The 20,902-nt window shown below is 30.9% G+C and overlaps 3 protein-coding genes across 3 annotated transcripts; 1 reads left to right on the top strand and 2 right to left on the bottom strand.

The window, feature by feature from the left end:
- Positions 1–598: 598 nt before the first annotated feature.
- Positions 599–5,186, top strand: LOC143220871 (5'-AMP-activated protein kinase subunit gamma-1-like; the record flags this gene model as incomplete). The annotated part of the gene is made up of 8 exons (XM_076446454.1): positions 599–688; positions 3,328–3,467; positions 3,631–3,783; positions 3,865–4,043; positions 4,138–4,341; positions 4,427–4,573; positions 4,736–4,829; positions 4,906–5,186. Coding segments are annotated over 8 exons (1,288 nt in total), but the record flags the coding sequence as incomplete, so codon positions are not given.
- Positions 5,187–8,157: 2,971 nt separating this feature from the next.
- Positions 8,158–10,118, bottom strand: LOC143220872 (WD repeat-containing protein 74-like). Its single transcript, XM_076446455.1, is given in 9 exon segments — positions 8,158–8,244; positions 8,338–8,616; positions 8,716–8,917; positions 9,002–9,099; positions 9,186–9,298; positions 9,301–9,491; positions 9,562–9,657; positions 9,745–9,892; positions 10,061–10,118. Coding segments are annotated over 9 exon segments (1,272 nt in total).
- A 326-nt stretch (positions 10,119–10,444) lies between these two features.
- On the bottom strand, positions 10,445–20,850 carry LOC143220873 (anionic trypsin-2-like). The gene is made up of 5 exons (XM_076446456.1): positions 20,806–20,850; positions 19,080–19,166; positions 10,826–10,957; positions 10,590–10,751; positions 10,445–10,453 (listed from the first exon to the last, which is right to left on the bottom strand). The coding sequence occupies exons 1-5, from the start codon at positions 20,848–20,850 to the stop codon at positions 10,445–10,447; spliced, it is 435 nt and encodes a 144-aa protein (XP_076302571.1).
- Positions 20,851–20,902: the final 52 nt, after the last annotated feature.

Raw genomic sequence — 20,902 nt, forward strand, 5'->3', positions numbered from 1 at the left:
ATATCTTTATTAATTAGAGAGAAATTTGCGTATATGATAATGTCTATTTTGAATTATGAGTCAGGTTATATTTAATAAATTACATTTAATAATTAAATTCAATTGATTTACACGAACGTTTCACGTGATATACCGGAAAGATACAGCCATAAGAGCGCGAATGTTTTATCGTGAAATGGGTCAATGGTTAACAATATTTTTCTTATCGAATGCGAATCATTTGTACCTCGACAGCTTGTTAAACTTACATACATTTGTATCGCTTGTTCTCATTAAATTATATTTTTCTCGGTACTTATTACAACAATGTGCTGTATGAGCAAATAGTTCCCTGCAATTTTCCACGTTGATTCTTATTCATCGATTATATGTTTTATGATCAGTGAGTCAACGAGGAGTTACGCCATGGTCTTAATTAGTCACAGGTAACGCGTTTATAATGTGATCATTTTGTATTACTTTAAATGAAATACGTGTTTAAGAGAGCTTCTCGATGTAGGCTATAATTTATTCAAATTAATTTAAAAATAAAAATTGTTACCATTCTTTTCCTAAATTTTTTCATTAACTCCATTTTTATATTTTTAAATTTTCGTAGCAGAAATGTTAGTTCTTTCGTTTTGCATTCTCTTTTCGAATTTTGGACGATGAAAGCATTTAAAAGTGTTTTGGAAAAATTAATTGGAAAATTGCAAATTTTCACAAAATTATTAAAAGTCGCAGAGAATAATTTAATTATGATTTTACGTATGTCGATACAGTAAAATTATCGCTAATTTTGATCCATAAAAGAGGAAAGAAAAATTTGTATTTAAAAAATTTTTAATTTGTACACCATGTTCTGCAGCTGCCTAAGAACATTATATTAAAGTCGCGTTCTCAAAGTACCGTATTGCCAATGATACTTCTACAACTAGTATTCCGAACAGGTTTGCATTGAAGACTCGGCTTTCAGTTTCCTGAAATATATTTGAGTTCTTGAGCGAACCATGTCTTATGTTGGATGTCTGATTCTGCTTGTTACTTCGATAATTAACGATGACACGATGGAAGGATAGAACCTCTTAAATGATGAGTACGATCAATTTGTAGTTCTGTTTGTATCATATTACCATGCACATCAACCTAATAGCAAAGTAGATTATGAACTTACACAATGTCTAAGATGATTACATTTTATACTACGCATATTATCTTCTATGTAATTACTTTTAATATATATATATAATAATAATAAGGTCAATTTTTATATACTCTATAATTACTCTGTATATTGTGCCAAATTCATTAAATTTTCATCTTCTTCTACATTAATTTTTAACATATCAAAATGGAGACGTTTAGAAGTTTCGATATAAACTCGCCTCGGTGTTTCTTTTTAATATTACAAAGAACTAAAAATATATTATAAATTTTTGCAAATAGGAATAAAGGAGAACAGAAAAACAACTATTAGGTATATTCTGTATATTGTGCCACATTTATTAAATTTTCAACTTCTTCTTCTGCATTAATTTTCAACATAACAAAATGGAGACGTTTAGAAGTTTCGATATAAACTCGCCTCGGTGTTTCTTTTTAATATTAGAAAGAACTAAAAATATATTATAAATCTTTGTGAATAGGAATAAGGGTGAACAGAAAATCAGCTATTAGATATACAGCAAGTGTTATATACATACAGAGGAAATTAATTTTAATTTCTGATTGATTAATGTTCCTCTGATTATCTTTAAGTAGGAAGAGAATTATCGTGTTAGGAAAAATGCAATGGAATTCCTGGTGGACATATGCAATTCGAATGGCTTAAATTTAACTAGAATTTTTTCGATTCATCTAACGCCCACAGATCCATTTTATTCCATCGCAAGCTGAAGCTGAACAGCACTTCATCCTGTTGACACGGATGCTGCAGTTCTTTCTAGTTTCACGATTGTTTTTCTCACGTTTCACTGTATTTTTGCTCTTTTTCCCTAGCTGCTGTTCTCTCTTATCTGCTATATTTGCCTCCGTGAGGGTTTTTTTATTTTTCGTCCTTTTTCCACTCTCTCCTTCCCTCTCCTAATATATAGTGTGATTTCACACGTCCTCGAAAAAGCTTGCTCTTTGACGATGAACGGAATGATATAAAAATGGAAAGTGTTTCGCATTCTGTTCGCGGTATTAAAACGTAACGGTCAATCCCTGTTTTACCGACACGTATATACCGCGTTTTAGGCGTAAGATTTTAACCTTTTTTTAATTTTACGAATTTCATTCAGTCGTAAAGTTTCGCATCCTCGAATTCTGTTCGTCTGAATCACCGTCTGTTCGTTAGATCGAATTAAAACGGTTATAAATTCATTTGTTCGGTTTACGAAGGTATTTTTAATTTTCGTGATAAGAAAATGTCTTGAATCTCTTGCTGTTTCTATTTCATCCCTTCTCATTACGTTTATTACAAAATAAATTCCATGCTAGGAGAACGGTTAATAATCATGGTAATGAAATTTCATGGAGAGTTTACAGCCACGTTGCATGCTCTGAATAATAGAATTCTATAGTGTAATGCTGCCAACATTACAACTTGCTTTCTTGTTATTAAAAACATTTGAAATTTTTCCGCGGTGTAATATGGCGTAAATTATGTAGGAATATATGAAAATGTATTTCTGGTTAATCAAGGTATGCGTATAAATAATATTTGAATAAGAATTCTCATTATTCTAACAAGTTGAAAACAGTTTAACAAGTCTAACAAGTTTTTAGGTTAAACAGTAGAAAGAAGTATATTTGGTAGTGACAGAATTTAAATGGATAACCCATTATTGTATGATTATGTTGTTAGGTTTTTTCAATCACAAAATAGTCACTCGTATGAAGTTCCTTATACAATAAATTATGAATAAGTTCATTAAGTATTTTCAGTAGTCTGTTAAAAATATTCAGTTCTACATTGGTTCTCCACGTAATTTTAATTTAACAATAGTAACGAGTCTTATATTTTTTATCTTATCTTTGTATGACCGTATTTAGTTTTTTACGTAATATTTGAACGTAGCGCCAGAATTTGTGATTCGGCGCCGAATTTCTTTACCATAACCTATCACAATGTAGATACAAAACCCGGCTAACAGCTGTAAGTTGTTATTGCGTCATAAGTGTTAAGATTAAACCATTTCGGTATGTGAAAGTGTCAAGTGTCAATTTTTTGTAATAAGACTTCAGAGTAATTTGGGAAATTATCGTGCAAATTGTAAGAACATTGTGACATCGTATAAAAAAAAAAAAAAAAATGCTTCGCCGTAACCAAAAAGCATTACTCTACTGTGAACTATTTGGACTTTCAGAGGAGGATGAATCACAGATTTTCGTCAAGTTCTTCAAATTTCACAAATGTTATGACCTAATACCGACCAGCGCCAAATTGGTCGTTTTCGATACGCACCTCCTCGTTAAGAAGGCCTTCTTTGCTCTTGTTTACAATGGTGAGTTGCAAAATTCATTTTAGTTACTGTTCCTTCTTTTATTGACTGTAAAACTAATCTTTTATCATAAATTTTGGAGTGTTATTTTTGTTACTTTTATATTTCTTTACTCAGAAATTATAATTATTATATTTTTTCCTGTTTACAATAATTTTATGTGCAGGTGTAAGAGCTGCACCATTATGGGACAGTGCAAGGCAAGAATTTGTTGGAATGCTAACTATAACAGATTTTATAAAAATCCTACAGATGTATTATACCAGCCCATCTGTAACAATGGATGAATTAGAAGAGCATGAATTAGATACATGGAGAAGTAAATATGCTTTTCAATATTTTATAGATTTTATATTCGATGATTCATATTATAAACATTTTGTAAATTTTGCTATTTTAGAAGTTTTAAAGGATCAAGTTCATCCATTAGTAAGCATTGGCCCAGATGCATCTTTATACGAGGCCATTAAAACTCTAATTCAAAATAGAATTCATCGTTTGCCTGTGATAGACCCAGATACTGGAAATGTTCTCTATATCTTGACACACAAACGAATTCTTAGGTTCCTCTTCCTTTATGTAAGTATTGAACAAAAAGTTATAATAGCGAGAAAAATAATTTTTAATATTTGTATATGTGTATATATATTTTATTTAAATAATTCAACAACAGATACATGAGCTACCAAAACCATCTTTCACTAGTAAAACGTTGAGGGAATTAAGGATAGGTACATTTGAAAATATAGAAACAGCAACAGAAGAAACTAGCATAATTTTAGCATTAAAGAAATTTGTTGAAAGGAGAGTTTCTGCATTACCAATTATTGATACAGAAGGAAAGTTGGTTAACATTTATTCAAAGTTTGATGTTATTGTAAGTGGATTTTGTAGATCTTAATCAATATCTTAACTTTTAGTCAAATTCAGTAAAATATAGTAACTTTCTTATATTTTTACAGAACTTAGCTGCAGAAAAAACATATAATAATTTAGATGTTTCATTAAGAGAAGCAAATGAGCACCGCAATGAATGGTTTGAAGGAGTTCAAAGTTGTAAATTAGATGAAACCCTATTTACTATTATGGAGAAAATTGTTAGGGCAGAGGTATAATTATTATATTTTTCATAATTAAAGAAAGTATTTAAAAAAGATTCACTGCAATTGCATTTTAAATAGTAAAACTTATAATTATTTCATTTTTATACGTTGCATAATATAATACTTTTTTAAAATTATGAATAAGTGAACTATACAAAAAATTTTCAGGTCCATAGGTTAGTAGTGGTTGATGAAGATGATAAAGTGATCGGTATAATTTCTCTATCCGACTTACTCTTCTACCTCGTTCTTAGGCCTTGTGGTAAGACTATTTTAATCGATGTACTTTTACTTACAGAAATATGTAAATATATTAACATAGGAATGTCAATATTTAGGTGAAGATGGCAGTAGCAATAAAGATAGTTCTATATCGTTAAGAGCACAGGATTCTTTGTCAAAGGCTCCGAGTTCTGTGCAGTCGGAGGCTTCAATTCCTGATGGTGAAGCAGAAGCTGAACAAGATACAGCTGAAGTAAACCAGTCTGAAGAAGCACCCGCAACACCTAGTCCACCGCTGAGTCCTGCAGCATCAGATATTTCTGAACCTCAGTCAACTTTAGTAAATCAATCTCAAGAATCTGCATGGAGAGAAGTGACCGTATCAGGAGGAGATTGAGGCAATATTATCTTAATATGCTATTAAGCATGAAATTGTGAATCAATTTACGACTTCAAGGTCGAACTTTATAGTGTAACAAGCAGTGTACGAGTAAACTTGTTTCTTGTACGTTCTTAAGATTTGCGCGTCTAATGCTTAAGAACTTACGAAAAACATGGTAAACATTGTTATTTGCTCGTTCAATCAATTTACGTCACAAAAATAGCTGTTATCTAAAATAATAAAATCACGCGGAATGATGAAAATAACGAAATGAATTTTACTGGACGCGACAAACGATAATGCGATGCTCCATACTGTATAAAAGTTAATTAAGCTTAATTTTTTATGGTACAAATGCTACTCAGCATAGACGTTCGAGCTTCTTGCCAGGAACGATTGCTACGCCATTATCTACTCAGGGTATGATATTCTCTACACCCTTTCTTCAATCGTACACTGGAATGTTTCAATAGAATTTTCGAGGAAACAAATAGTGGTTTCTTGCATCCTTTAGATTTATAATGTTGCTATGCTCCTTCTTATACTGGAATCTTTGTATTTTATTTCAGATCAAAGATTATTAAGTAATTTACTTTATTTACATCAAATAGTTTAGAAAAATGTCCAGAAGACATGAAACAGAGTAGTCGTCTATCAAAGAGTGCTCCATAATTAATAAATATGGACCTCGTTTTTACAGAGGCCTTCCACGCTTTTTCCTGACAGGAACGAAATATTACAGTGTTAAGAAAATGTCTAAATATGTATATCCTGTATGCTTATCTATAAAAAAAAAAAAAAAAAGTAGCTTCTTATCCGTGAACTATCACGTTAGATGTCTGAATACTAGAAACTGATGTGCATAATAAACGATTTTGTTTTAAACGATTGCACAGCATGTGATATTTTACAAAAAAAAAAACAAAAAAAGAAAAAATATGGTGCTTTTGATTTTGCATTAACAGCTGACTTTGATAGAGCAATCAAATGAAAATAGTGTGCATACAATGAGTAACAAACAATAAAATATGAATAGTAGATAAGATGTTCGAAATTGTATTGTCATGTAACTTCTATATAAGCTTCACAAAGATATTTCAGTACAGGAAAGCAATACTTATATAAATTCAAATTACAATCTGTTGTTGAATTTATATGTTACTATTTCATGTACCTTTAAAAACAAAAAGGAAAAGATTACAAGTCGAAAATACACTATTAAGATTTAAAAGGCCTACAAAATATGAAAAATAAAAGACAATTCTACAATTAATATCCGCTGCCACGAATGTTTTAATTAATGCTTTACGCGTATAAAAATATTTTTAGCACATTGTTCAAGTTACTTAACGAAATGATTTAATTACGAACATATTATGTTCATTTTAGACTTGTGTGTATATATAATTTTATTTAGCAGCGCTTCTTTTAAATACTTCTATATTTGTATTTGCTTTACAAGAAGTTTTTATAAATTAACTATTATGTTTATAAATTTTTATTTCGAAAAGAAAGATGTTAATGTGAAGAGCATATTACAATTTTTACATGATTTTTGACTAAATTCTGTACTTATGTAATTATTGACGAGAATATTATACCTGGCATCATAAAAAAATACGATGGATGAGAATTTTTGTAATTATATTTTATATTATTACTAATTTTCATATGTAACCAATGATTAATTAAAAGAAATTATTTTGAAAAGTGCAAAAATTAGTTCTCGTAAATATTTATAAAACTGATATTATACACAGATTAAAACAAGCACCAATGTTGAATCGTATGTGAAAATTATGTAAAACATGAACTCCACTCAATATTGTACATGATTTAAATAACACATTATAAAATGAGTGGCAGAAAGCATTCCTGTACAAACGATTTGTTAAAACAAAAAATACTGTTTCATCTTGAAACAGATTTCATTCTACGCTTACTGCACGGAAGAAGAGATGGAATTATAAATTATGCAGAGATCTGCATGTTACATGTATGTGGAAATTTGTATATAAATGGCCTCTGTGCCAGGGAATATATTTTCCTTTTTGGCACAAAGCTCCATTTTGTCTATAAAAATATGGATGAAAATCACCTTTTGACTCTTGAAGGGGACAGTGCCTGTAATTTAGTAAATTTATTCCTAGGTACATTTACGAGGATAAGAATAAATATTCCATTTCAGATGAGGACGCAGTCAGGATAAAGCAAATTTACGTTAGTATTAATTAACAAGAGGCGTAGTGGACAATGATTTTTGTACAGCTGAAAGGATTGTAGCCGAATAAGATTTAGTGTGCTGTAGCTGCGAATATTATTTCCTTTTAGTACAAAATACGTTTCAACTTTACAAGTTGTCACGTTCAATTTTTCTAGTTTTTAGACGTAAAAAAATTACAGTAGCCTACATCCTGCAGCGTACCCGATTTCAATATTACTATTGCAATTGAAAGCACAAGTTTAATGTAACAGTTAACAGAAAACAAACATTGTTAGTGTTGAGAAACCATTGAAGTCGGTGTACGCTGTATTTGTGAACCAAAACAATATATAGACAAGGTATTAAGAATAAATTGTACAATAAAGAATTAATCGAATAATTAGACAGTACACTTAGTCGCGTCTCAGTACTGTATATCCAGGGCAAAATCTATTAGCGTATTATTCATGTCCCTTGTACATGTAAGGTACAAATGAAAAAAAAAAAAAAAAAAAAAAAAAAAAAAAAATTACTGAGTGACAAAATACATCGTAACTGAAACATTTTACTTCATGTTTGTAATGATTTTTTATGTGCCTTATTACCTTTGCTTTTTGGAATTTTGCCAAATTATAATTTATATACATAATTTATTTATGCCTTATGCATATTAACATCCTTTATACTTTGTCTAACAGATTGTATAAAAATATACAAAATTTTCCTTTTCACTCGTGGATAATCCTATTTACATAAAATGATAATGATTCGGAATTATTTCATTTATAGTCTTACTGAATTTTATTTTTTTATTTTTTTATAAGATCTTTCTGGTTTTCCATTTTTCCTTAATACTGATTTTTGCGGAACCTATATATTAAAAAATGAAAAGAGTCATTCAGCGTCATTAATTAATATTTTATGGTAATTGAAAAAGGAAAATGATATTACTAAATTACTTACAATTTTATTATCTAACACTGAACGTTTTTTTATTCCTCGTTTTTTTCTAGTTACTTTTTTATCTTCTTTATTAGTGACTACTGGCATTTCTTCAAATAACATGTCATATTCCGAATCATTGTCTGAATTGTTTTGTATATTTTCCTGTTTTTCTGCTTCCGAGTTTTCAGTAATTTTATTATTGTGCGTTTGTGTATTTTCTCCATTAATCTTGTTACCTTCTAACAGTGAAAAGTCCGAACGTAATAACATACACGATATTTTTGACGTTAAATAAATCTGCAACATAAAATAATACATAATAAATACTAATTTAATTCAATTAAATATTGATTTTTTTAATATAACATGTTCATACTGCCAAATTATTACTTTCACCTTTTTTAATAATTGCTTTGTATCGATATGATGTATTCGTAAAAATCTATCTAAACTAACGCTAACAACATAAGGTTCGTTTTTACAACAAGCTATTCCAGTTATACTTCCAACAAATCCCTTATATGTATTTAATACTTTAGCTGGATTTCTTAAATCTACAAGGTTCATTTTACCTTTACCAGAACCTACTATAATTTGCCTGCAATTAGATGAATAACCATTTATTAACATTTGCATTTCAAAAGAAAAATATATCACATTTTTTTCCATATATCATACGCACTTTTCTCGTGGTAGAACACCTAAAGTTGTCAATGCCTCATTTTTTATTTGAATATTTATAACAGGCCTCCTTTGTGCTTTTGGATCATATAAACGTATCTGGAAAAATGAATTTTTATATTGTAAACATATTTATACCATACATAACAATTATATAATAAATCATGCATGAATTCGTATCTTACATGTCCATATTTGCTAACTGTAACAATTTGTTCCGTATTAGGGAAAAATTCTATATCAGAAATCCAAATAGGCACTTTTAATTGTAACCAATCATGAGGTAAATTTTTCTCAGAAAATATTGGATTTGTCTTTCTATATCAAATAATTTTAACATGTGTTCTTGACCTCCAGTAGCAATTAAATGTTTATTTGTTTTTGAGTGACGCATTTTATCCAAATTTTCACCAGCCTTTATTATAAATCCATCTTCTTCCTTAAATCGCCATAGCTTTACCTCTCCTGACTGAACAGCAGTCAGAATTGCTCTAGTTATTAAAATATTATATTAAAATTAAATGTTAGAGTAATACTTGAAACTATTAAAATATCACTTACTCATCATATCGAGATATTCCAGAAATTTTTCCTGTTCCAATATTGCAAAAGAAGGAACATGTAAATGTTGAACAGTTCGTGTCATAAACCTTTACACTGGAAAATAAAAGTAATTATGATATTTGTAACACGAGTAACAATTTAAACTGCACCATAGCTGCTAAACTATATATTATATACAACCTTCTAATCTTTTTTACACCACAAGCAATTAAAATTTCTCTTCTTTCATCATCACCCCAAGACATCGATGTAACCTCATCGTTATCCGTTATGGAAATTAAGTTTTGTATATTTTGCGCTACATAGTCGTTTTTATCTATTTTTATACCTATCGACAAAATACATATTTGAATTAGCATAATTTTCTACCTATTGTTACTTATACAATATTTTGTAAATAAAAGAAGTACATTTAAAGGTTAATTTGAGCTCTTAACCTATCGTAAGAATTTTTACTTGAAAGCAGCACAAATTGAATTAAAATATTTATAATTACCTTTGAAAATGCCAGATTTCCCACCAACATAAATGTTGTAGTTATCCGTCATACTCATTTTGACAAAAGTTAATTGTAAACAATAAGAATCACAGATAATACATATGACACAACGTGAACATAGACGTGAAATTAGTTTAAAAATATTTTTAAATATTCCAATCGATTCTGACGAATGGTCGAACGGTAGAACGAATGGTAAATAATATAAATTAAATTTTTTAAATTGAATTTAATATTGTTTTCAAAATACTCGAAGTACAAATTAATTTTATTAATTTAATATTACGTTAATAGCAAGGAAACATAGAAATATAGTAGTATTTAAAAATAGTATTAAGTTTGAATATAGAAAAATTATATAATTTATTTCAATTCACAGTGTTAATGTCGCTATTACAATAAAGTACAAAGCTTTCATTATCTTTTATTTTATTTTATTATTTATGCAATTTATTTTAAATATGATAATTTTATTTTATATCATAAAAAATATTATTAAAATGAGTATATTGGTAACATTAAAAACAGTATGGGATGCAGTATTATTTTGTATGGTTTCGTTTAACCAATCTAAATATAAATCTAATCGACAATACACTCCTGGAGAATTAGGCCGAGCACAGCCTTTTCCCCATGATACTATACCAACTTGCGTACCATTACATAATAATGGACCACCACTATCACCCTAAAATTTGTTTAATTATATAGAGAATAAGATTTAACTAGATACATTAAATTTATATGTAAATAATTACAAACTTGACAAGCATCACGTCCACCTTCTAATACGCCTGCGCATAAGTGCAAATCTTTATCTACTCCTTCAACTGGACATTCCTCTGTTGGTATTAATGGTAATTGAACGTGACGAAGATATGTACCACTCCCTTGCTAAATAATATTATTTTGGTATATTATTATTTATAAATTTAGTAATATTTTTATTAGTATAGTAAGTAAAAAAAAAACATAATTTTATTTGCACTAGATTGTTTCACAAGTACAGAAAAATAATAGCGAAAATTCTCTAATGAGAAAATTATGTCGAACAAAGTCAATGTTCTCCTTTTTGTTTAGAAATTTGGAACAGTAATGTTTTAAAACATATTCAGTTTAGCCAACAAAATCAATCTCCGAACATACATCTTACTCATATTCTTGCATTTCTAGGAAAAGGTCTTTATTGGACACGACTTTGCTGAATAGTAACGTATGTTGCAGGCTTTTCTGCAGACGATACCATGAAATAGAATAATTAAAACAGGTTTCATTTGGATTACATCATAAAAATAATTGTTGGTAACGTTTATCCGGTGTTTTACTACTGCGCAGCACAGCTCGCTTCACTGACGTCGACAGTGCCGTAGCTACGCATAATTTGAGTACCACAGTATGTACCGAGTACAATTTACTAAAAAAAAATACTATTCCTTAAGACTTTACAGTCAAACAACGTAAGTATTTACAACGTAAATATCTGTCTTGTATTTGCAATGATTTTATTTAATATTTTGATCTTCATTTGTGACTTTTATACTATGAAAATTATAAACAACAAAAAATATATCAGTTAATAATAAAAATATTATTAGTGTATTATTAATTAGCAAATTTATTATCAACAAAGTGAAAAAATTAATTAATATTGGCTATTATTCGAACTTGTATGGTATTCGTATTAAAATGTACTTATACGTTACAGGAAGGTTATAAATTATTACATTTATGATTAATAACAAATAAATATCATTCATAACAAATTTCTTGTAACATAAATTTATAATAAATTAAATAATAATAATAATAATAAAAAATAAATAATAATTAAAAAAAATAATAATTACAAGCTAAAATATACATATAATTTACAAAAAGTTTAAAAACTATTACACCGACTGTTAATAAGAAATTGTTCGCAAGGTAAATTTATAATAAAAGTGAAAAAATTATTGACTATTAAGGCGGAAAAGTAACAATTAATGGAATTAGTAGAAATAATTAGTAGAAATAAATCTCTTTTGTAAAACACGAAATATAATAAAGTGTCAATAGAGTCATTTTAACTAAATTCACTCCAAGTTAGGTTAGGATATCTTTAATACGGATATCGTCAGTAGGTTTGGGCCACTAGGGCCTATGTCGAGGTCTCGATCCGTAGTCACATCCACGTGGTGAGACCTGGTAATTGGTGTGAGTTTAAAACTCACACCAAGCTAAGAGCTACGCATCAAAGTTAAAATATTAGTTATAAGCTAGCTATAAGTTAGTTATAAATTAGACACAAGTTAGTTATAATCTTTGAAAATAAAGGTTACCTGTTGAAACAATATATAAAATTAATAAGTAAGGTAAGTAAGGTAAGAAAGGTAAGAAAGGTAAGTAAGAAGAGGCAGGTAAGTAATAAACGTAAGAATGGCAAAATAAATAAATAAGAAGAAAATAAGTAAGGCAGAGAAGGTAAGTATAGAAGAGAAGGTATGAAAGGTAAGTAAAATAGTTAAAATCTAGAGGAAGGGTACGCAAATTCGTAGAAATGACGTCATTTTTTGGAACTGAAAAGAATTCTTGGAAATAATGTCATTTCTCGGAATTGTTCGGCAAGAAACCTGCTATCATGTAATGTATTCCTGATTTAAAGCCCCAAAATTGACCAAGAATTGCTGATCGAGAAATTTTTGCTCGTTTTTGGGACTTTGTATCAGGAACACATAACACAGGAGGAGGTATTCCGTGGACAATACTTTTGCGCTTGTATGGAAAAAGATTATGCGGCTTCGTGGATAATACTTTTGCCAGCTCGTCGTATCAGGAATACATAACATGCGAGGAGGTCTATTACCGAGATAGTTCCAAGAAATGACGTCATTTCCAGGAATTCTTAGCATTTCTTGGAAATGACGTCATTCTCCTGACTTTGCCTTACTTATATTTCCTTCTTCTTATTTATTTTACTTTTCTTACTTTTTTTACTTACCTTCCTTCTCTCTCTTACTTACTTGCCTTAATGCTTCTTAATTAACATATAACTTTGATAGATATAAGGAAATTAAGGAAATTAAGGAAAGTATAGAAAGCAGAGAAAGTAAGGTAAGATAAGTAAAGACAGTAAGGAAAATAAAGGCAGTAAAGGGAGTAAAGTAAGTAAGGACAGTGAGAAAAGTAATGTAATTAAGGTCAGTAAGTAAAGAAAGTAAGAAAAATAAAATAAAGTTCTTCATGGATCTGAAAGATCCTTTTATAAAAGTTCATGATTTAATCGCAGGAAGTGAGTAATTTATTAATTTTCTAATGCCGATTTAAACTTCAAAGCAACATACTATCTGCGCCATCTACGATTTTGGACCTGAAGCTTGTGCGCCTCTAGCGTCATCTATGAATTTTAACTGGAAATTTGTGCAATATTAATATACCATCATCTGTCCTATATCGAGTGGAAAGAATTTATTCTGAAATATGATCTTAGCGCCATCTGTGATTTTTAGCTGGAACTTTATATTAATGTTTTAACGTGGAATGAAAATTCAAATATACACTACTGTCAGCGTCATTTGTAATTTTTAGCTGGAACATTATATTAATTTTTTATCGTGGAATGAAAATTCAAATATACACTACTGTCAGCGCCATCTGTGGTTTTGAACTGGAAGTATATATTGTACAAACTTCCAGTTAAAATCATTGATGGCACTAGAGGAGCACAAGCTTCACGTTCAAATTCATAGATAGCACTGATCGTTGTTTCTGTTTGAATTTTGATTTGACATTGGAAAATTAATAAATTACTCACTTTCTACGATTAATTCATTAATTTTTATAAGTACATCGTGAAGGCAGATTCATGGAGAACTTTCCAATATAATATTCGATTTAAATTTCTTCCTAATTAATTAATTATTAGTGATTATTGCAGAGAGTGTTTGAATTATTGTCGTTACTATCTTTCACGCAATCAATTCACGAACTTTATGCGCAGGTTGTATAAACGATATTTTTAGGCATCTTCAAGTATCATATTCGTTCATATTTTGCTTCTAGTTTCGTTCGTTATTAAATATTTTCACGAAAGATCACGACGGTTGTTACGAAATCACGGATGCCGTCAAACAATTACTAATTACTATAGAATTAGCGCCAAATTATTTATGAAATTTATATGGGAATATTGTCTGAAGTTTCAGATTTACGATGCATCTACAAAAGTTCGTGAATTAATCGCAAAAATTGAGTAATTTGTTAATTTTCAGTACCGAAGCCCTTCTATCCTGTTGTAATTGGTCAAATCTTGTTTATCACGTTATATTTAAGCATCGTTGCATTTGATACTCGGATTACACGTAGATAAGGTACTGTCGATGTTAGTGAAGCGAGAGCAGTGCTGCGTGGTAGTAAAACACCAAATGAACGAATGAAATAACAAATATTTTTACGATCTAATCCAAATGAAAACATCTTCAGAAAATATCTTCAGAAAGTCCTACAGCATATGACATTACAAATTCGTGATATTCGAATTATAAATATTTGAATATTACTCGAATTATTCGAATATTACTATAAATTCGAACAGCTTTTCGGAAAAATGCAGGGGAAACGCATGGAAAAATTACACATAGCTGCTTATTCTCAAACTTATTTTAACCAAGTTTAACTGCTTAAACTATTTTAATAACAAATTATAGTTTTTCAGAAACACGAGTATTTATAATTAAGGACATTGATAAACTCGAGATAAGCTCGTTTAATTTACGAGACAACTGTAAACCTGTCGATAAAAAATAAGGTAAAACGTAGAATGAAGAAAATCGAAAGGAAGTTATAAAATGGAATAAAAACGTAGGATGAAACGTAAGTAAAAAGAATAATATGAATAAATTCAGTTTTGTTAGTTTCTCTCAAATATCAAAGATCAATCCATCGGAATTCTAAAGTTTCGCTATGCGTCATCTATATTTACTCGGTGAGTATTCTTTCTGCATTCAATCCCATATTCAGAGCACTTGCCATGCATTTCCCACGCTCTGCAGAATGCAATGTCCAGCAGATTGTTTCTACCCTCGTCAATCGATATGAAACAATTTTTGCAGATGACAGTAAGTAACTAGATGCGGTTAACTACCTACAGTGGATCCAGGAATATGATGTCCCCATCCAACCACAGTGCAGGCGTTGGTGTACCTTTGGAAAATGTTTGCATCATAGGCAGCAGGAAGGATGGCGTATTTCACGTGCGAATTAATGTCAAAGGGTTTCTGAAGCTGGACGTAAAAATAAGCATGAAAATAAAATGAAAATCAATGGAATAATGTTTTATTGATATCAGGTCTCTCGTTCGGATTCTAGCTTCTTACATCTTTTTTTTCCTTCCGACCTCTTTCCATGTTTTGTATATTATTATATAAACCAGAAGGTTTCTCGAAGTTAGACATGAAAGGGAAACGCGAAGATAGAGCAAGGATCAGTCGATTAATCCGCGTTTAATTTATTCCTTTTGTTTCTCTCGATCTTTATATTTCTCTTCTTTTAATTTAAAATACTCCGTAGAATTTACATGTACCGATTAATATGAAAGAAAGTTGGAAACTGAATATGAGAAACGAGGAAATAAAAATGGTCGAGTTTAATTTACAATTGTTATAGAATATCGATTCTTAAATATTTTTCTCTCCTACTTTTACTCCCTTCGATTCAATTTCCACGTATAACAAATCACGCGAAAGTATTTTTAACGAGAGAAAAGAAATTGCAATCGAAAGATTTATAATCGATACGATATATCGATTTAAATTCGTCCCTTTCATTCCATTCCGATTTTCCTTCTCTTTTACATTCGTTCGACTGAACTTTTCATAATCAAAGAGATGAATAAACGCGTTTACAAAGCTGACCGCGATAAGAAATAGAAAAATAAATCACAACCGATTATTCCTTGATTGGTCCGGGAACTTTCATGAGAAATTCAATCTCGTCTCTTTCCTTTTTTCTGTTTTCTCTTTTTTTTTCATTTCTTTCGTTTATTTTTATTTTCCACATAGAGTTTATATATACACATAATAGTCACCCTGAACAATCCAATATCGTGATGCATGTTCGAGAATCTAAAGTTCGTGTGCGGGAATATCCTGTCTACCAATTCCATCTGAATGGAACTCCAGCTTGGAAAGTACACGTAAGTGGCTCCGGCGATCGCGTAGAATCGACGTGGACTTTCGGCTATCCAATTGCCACCGGCTATCGGTCTATACGAACGATTTCCTCAGATCAGTTTCCGATTAGATTCGTATTCTTACATGTTCCGTTTTCGTTTTTCTCCGTGAATTTCTTTTTTCGCTTCTCGCTTTTTCCGAAATTTCGTTTTCTCAACGCACACATAAGAACTTTCGTACAGAACGATGACAATATTAATTTCGTAGGATCATCACGGGCGGCCACTGATTCCTTGTTTCCAAAGTGGAGAGAAAGCTGATTTCACGCGGAAAATAATAAACGCGTCTGGGAAAGTCGATGGAAAACGGATGAACCGATTACAAAGATAGTGGTGAATGATTAGCGCACTTACATTGTCAGTTTTCGCTTCTTATCTTATTTTCTTTCTTTTTTTTTCTGTTTTTAACTTTTTTTTCGTTCTCGTTTCGGGTTGTCGTTAATACGATCTAACGCCGCTAACCCTTTCACTGCTGTGGTCGCTACAATCGTTGATACACGCTACTACGTATGCTGATAGGTATGAAATGGTACACGAAGAAGTAAATTTTGTTGGAACTTTAAATTTTTTTTCAGTGTTAATCCGTTAACCGAGCAAGGATTGAATTATTTAAAAGATTTAGTAATGTTATTTATACGAGAAAAAACAAAGTATTACTTGTAGCTTGTTATTTTAGCTATTGAACTGATCAGTATTTCGAAGAGCTTTTCTCTTTTGTTCTCCAATTTTTATTGCTGTTCAGTTTTTAATCAATATAAATACTTCTTAATCGAAAATTAACCCAGTTAACGGCTTAATCGACGACTAGTTAATTACCTAGTCATTTCATCAACTTATTATCGAACATCGATATTTAGCTATTTTCTTCCTATAGATTCACTCAAAACACGGATAGTCTATTCTAGATTGCACATTTAGCAATCTAAAGGTTAACGATCGCGTTAATTTAATTCAGAATTGCAATCTGATAGTAAAATTGATGGCGCTATAGTCTATTCAAAATCAATTAGCTTAATCAAGGCCACTTGTTCCATCATAAATATTATTTATGCACTGCACGTTATTTCCTCCTGCAATTTCGTTACATATTGCAGTCCTTTTTAAGTAAAGGAAGGGGTATAAAATAAACATAATTTATTGGGCAAGCATTACGGATGAAAGAAAATAAAATTATGAATAAAAAATTCTATAGCAGAACTACAAAAGGGAATCGATATGTTTAACGAAGATGTTAAATATCCTTTCCATTTAATTCTGCTGGATATATGTGTTTATAAGAAAAGCGATTACAAAAGATATATCTGAATATGTCTATTTAAAAGTAAAATATTGGATTCTTTCATTCATAATGTCCCTTTTAAATCAATTCCTTTATCTATCTGGCGTATAAATGATACGGTGGAAAATTAGCACATGAGTGGCCTTAAATTAATTAATTTCGAACGAGCTATAGTAGAGCTCTAATATAAGTTTCGCATCTGTCGCATTTGAAAACCTTAAAAAGCAGCATACGTGTCTATGATAGCAATGAAAGCGCTATGAGCGGAGAGTGCTCTATGACCATAAAATGGTAGCATAAAAATACACGAGAAGTAGTAAATTCCATTTTTTTTCCTCTTCTTTGTAACGATGTCTCATTTATTTATGACTTTAATAAAAAAATAACTGTAGACGTCGTTTATCGCGCATTTTATTTCAATGAACTAACTCCTACAAAATCGTAATTCCTACAAAATCGTTTGTACCACGAGTACCGAAAGAAAATCGATTCTATGTTCTTGTCCCTATGGATTTGAGCAAACTACTTTAACCGCATATAAGATACATTTGTAGGATTGAAAAATTGAAAAGAAAATGGTTGTTTCATATGTGTAGGTAAACGGAACTCGATTAGTTCTATTTAATGTGAAAACCACGTGTAAGTTTAATATCTTAAAAAGGAAGTTAGAAGTATTATACTTAATGATTAATTGTTGGTACCTAAGATTGGAACTGTTTACGTTGTTTATATTGGATTGTAACATACGCAATATTTATTCGTTACCTTAGTTTTATCGTTTATATTCTGCAAGTAAAGTCTATCTGTTTACGAGGTTCCTCTAAATTCTATTTATAGACACACAGGCAATTATCGCAAGTCAATATCAATGTTCTTGCCTCTCGTGACAATGGTTGAACATATATGCCACATTTTATACCGTTAAAATGATTTCGAACACGAAATCTTGTTATATTCGAAGACTATAAGTCTTCTTCATGGCACGAATGACTTCATGCAATCGATCGTAGTTACTCGCTAATAAATTCTACAAAATAATACCCTAAAATTCTTAGAATTTCATACTAGAAGTTGATTCTGCTAATGAAACATTTTATCGGTAAATTCAAATATCTCTGCCTTATATTAAAAACAAACCATTTCATATGTTACAATTCAATATCCAAATTCCTGAACTCATTTCTTTTCCAGCTCAAGAAAAATAATTGTAAAAAATTCTTATCTTAATTATTTGCAATTCCTTCGGTTCTTTCCTATTAATTAAATAATACAAATTATCCCCTAAACTCCCGATCTGTCTATCTAATATTTCCCATGATTATACGATGAGTATTCATCGTGCAGTCGCATGTACAAGCACCAATTCCATAATTCATCGAGTTGCCATAAATAGACCTATGAACATTTCGTTAATTCGTTATTTTCACTAATCTGTTGGTCACAAAATCCGACACGTTAAAGATACACTGCTACCATTTTAGGGCGAAGAGCGATAGACTGTAGAAGTGTCGCAGTCTTAGAACGCACCTGACCATGCAATGAGCGGCTGATAAAACGAATCTCGGTGCTATGTAAGTACCTCCGCAGATATGACTAAAGTGTCGCCGTTGGACCGAGACCTACGAGAAATTGACATTGAAAATTCGGTTTCGTCATCAGCGAACCCCTACATCTTACCGATACAACTAGGATATTCATAAAGAACACTCTAATCGTTTCCAGAGAAACTTGCTATTCTAATGTATATGAATAATATTTTCAGAACTAATCAAAGAACTGCTTTACAGGATGATCTAAGAGAAAAGTTAAATAATTCAGGTGTATATAAATCCATTAAAGAGGGAAAAAGAAGATATTCTATTAACATAGAAATGCAAATTAATCCTGGAGGAGATGGGGACATGCTGTGAGATCAGGAAGTTCATTTAATATCAGATTCTCGTTTCAGTTCATTATAAAAGATATTCCCCTCTTTTATCTTCCATTCCAACGTAAATTAAAAAAATTTCCGGTTTATCTGGAATCGTTTCATCAGTGTCCTATATACTTCGCTGATATTAATAGTCAAGAATTAAGTGCTTGTCCCCTTCAGAATTATTTTGCACACCTATATTGATACGTTGCTTTCAATAATCTCCTAAATTATTTAACCTTCTTTTCTGGATCATCCTGTGCATTATTTTCCTGTTACTTTTACATCGATCAATTCCGTTAATAGGAAACATTTTACGCATTTTCTGCTACTCTCTATGAATCCTAATAAAATAACTTACGAGAAATTGCCTTCTTACCGTTATCGAGACTTGTTAGGAAAGATATCATAAATTGACATAGTCTCGATGACGATTTCTATTGCTATATTTTTCACCATCTCCTCGAGACGATTAGAGTGATTCGAGTATCCGTAGTTTTATATAATATTTAGGAAACGTCACGGGCGCATTTCACCTACGAGAAACGGGTAGTTTCTTATGTCAGTGATTTCTCCGCCGACTACCCTCACAAGTATTTTCTTCGTCGAATTGACCAACGTTTTATCGTCGCTCGATGGAATCTCGTTTGTAGTTACAATCAGCATTTGAAAAGAAGACATCAACGTGAACAACAACAACATCTTGATCATTTGTCTACGACACTGGTTGCTACTGGCGGAAATTTGCCGCTTTTCCCGCGACTCGGTCGCCTTTTGTTTTCCATTTTGCGGTATCCAGAGCGGTATCCACAGGGTGATACGATTTCAATAGCTTCGAGGACCAGACAGGTTCGTATTACATACTCGGTACACATATTCGTTTTCACAATTTCGATTAACTAACTTCGATCCGTTTCAAATCTTCTCTGCTACTTTGTTAATAAATAACAAATGCTTTTATTCTCACAGACAAAATTTAGATCTCTTCGATTTGGCGTGAAATTTCGACTTCCCTGAAAATTATATATTCCGTATATCGTTTCGCGAGGTAGATTCGATATCGAGTATTACATATCGTTATTAAAAATTTTAATATTATAAAGTCTCCTTACCGTAGAAATTTATAATTATATTATCGCTGTCGCGATTTCGCAAATTTCGTAAAAGAAAATCTGTAAAAAAAAAAAAGGGACCACCTGATCTTTAAATACGATAGAATAAGGAGAACAATTTGAAGAGTGTAATCATAATCATTCGTACCTCGAAACCATTTAAATCAGTCCCACGCATTGTCCATCGAATTCAGGAAATTTTATTCAAGTTAAATTCCGTTTCGGGCGACTCACTCTGTATAGTGCCCAGAGCTGGGTCGCGTTCGTCAGCGTCTCCATTGTATCGGCATTGTGCCGCGACTATTATCGCGCGGCTCTCGAGAACAAGGAC

This window comes from Lasioglossum baleicum, unplaced genomic scaffold, assembly GCF_051020765.1.
Source record: "Lasioglossum baleicum unplaced genomic scaffold, iyLasBale1 scaffold1686, whole genome shotgun sequence".
NCBI lineage: Eukaryota > Metazoa > Arthropoda > Insecta > Hymenoptera > Halictidae > Lasioglossum > Lasioglossum baleicum.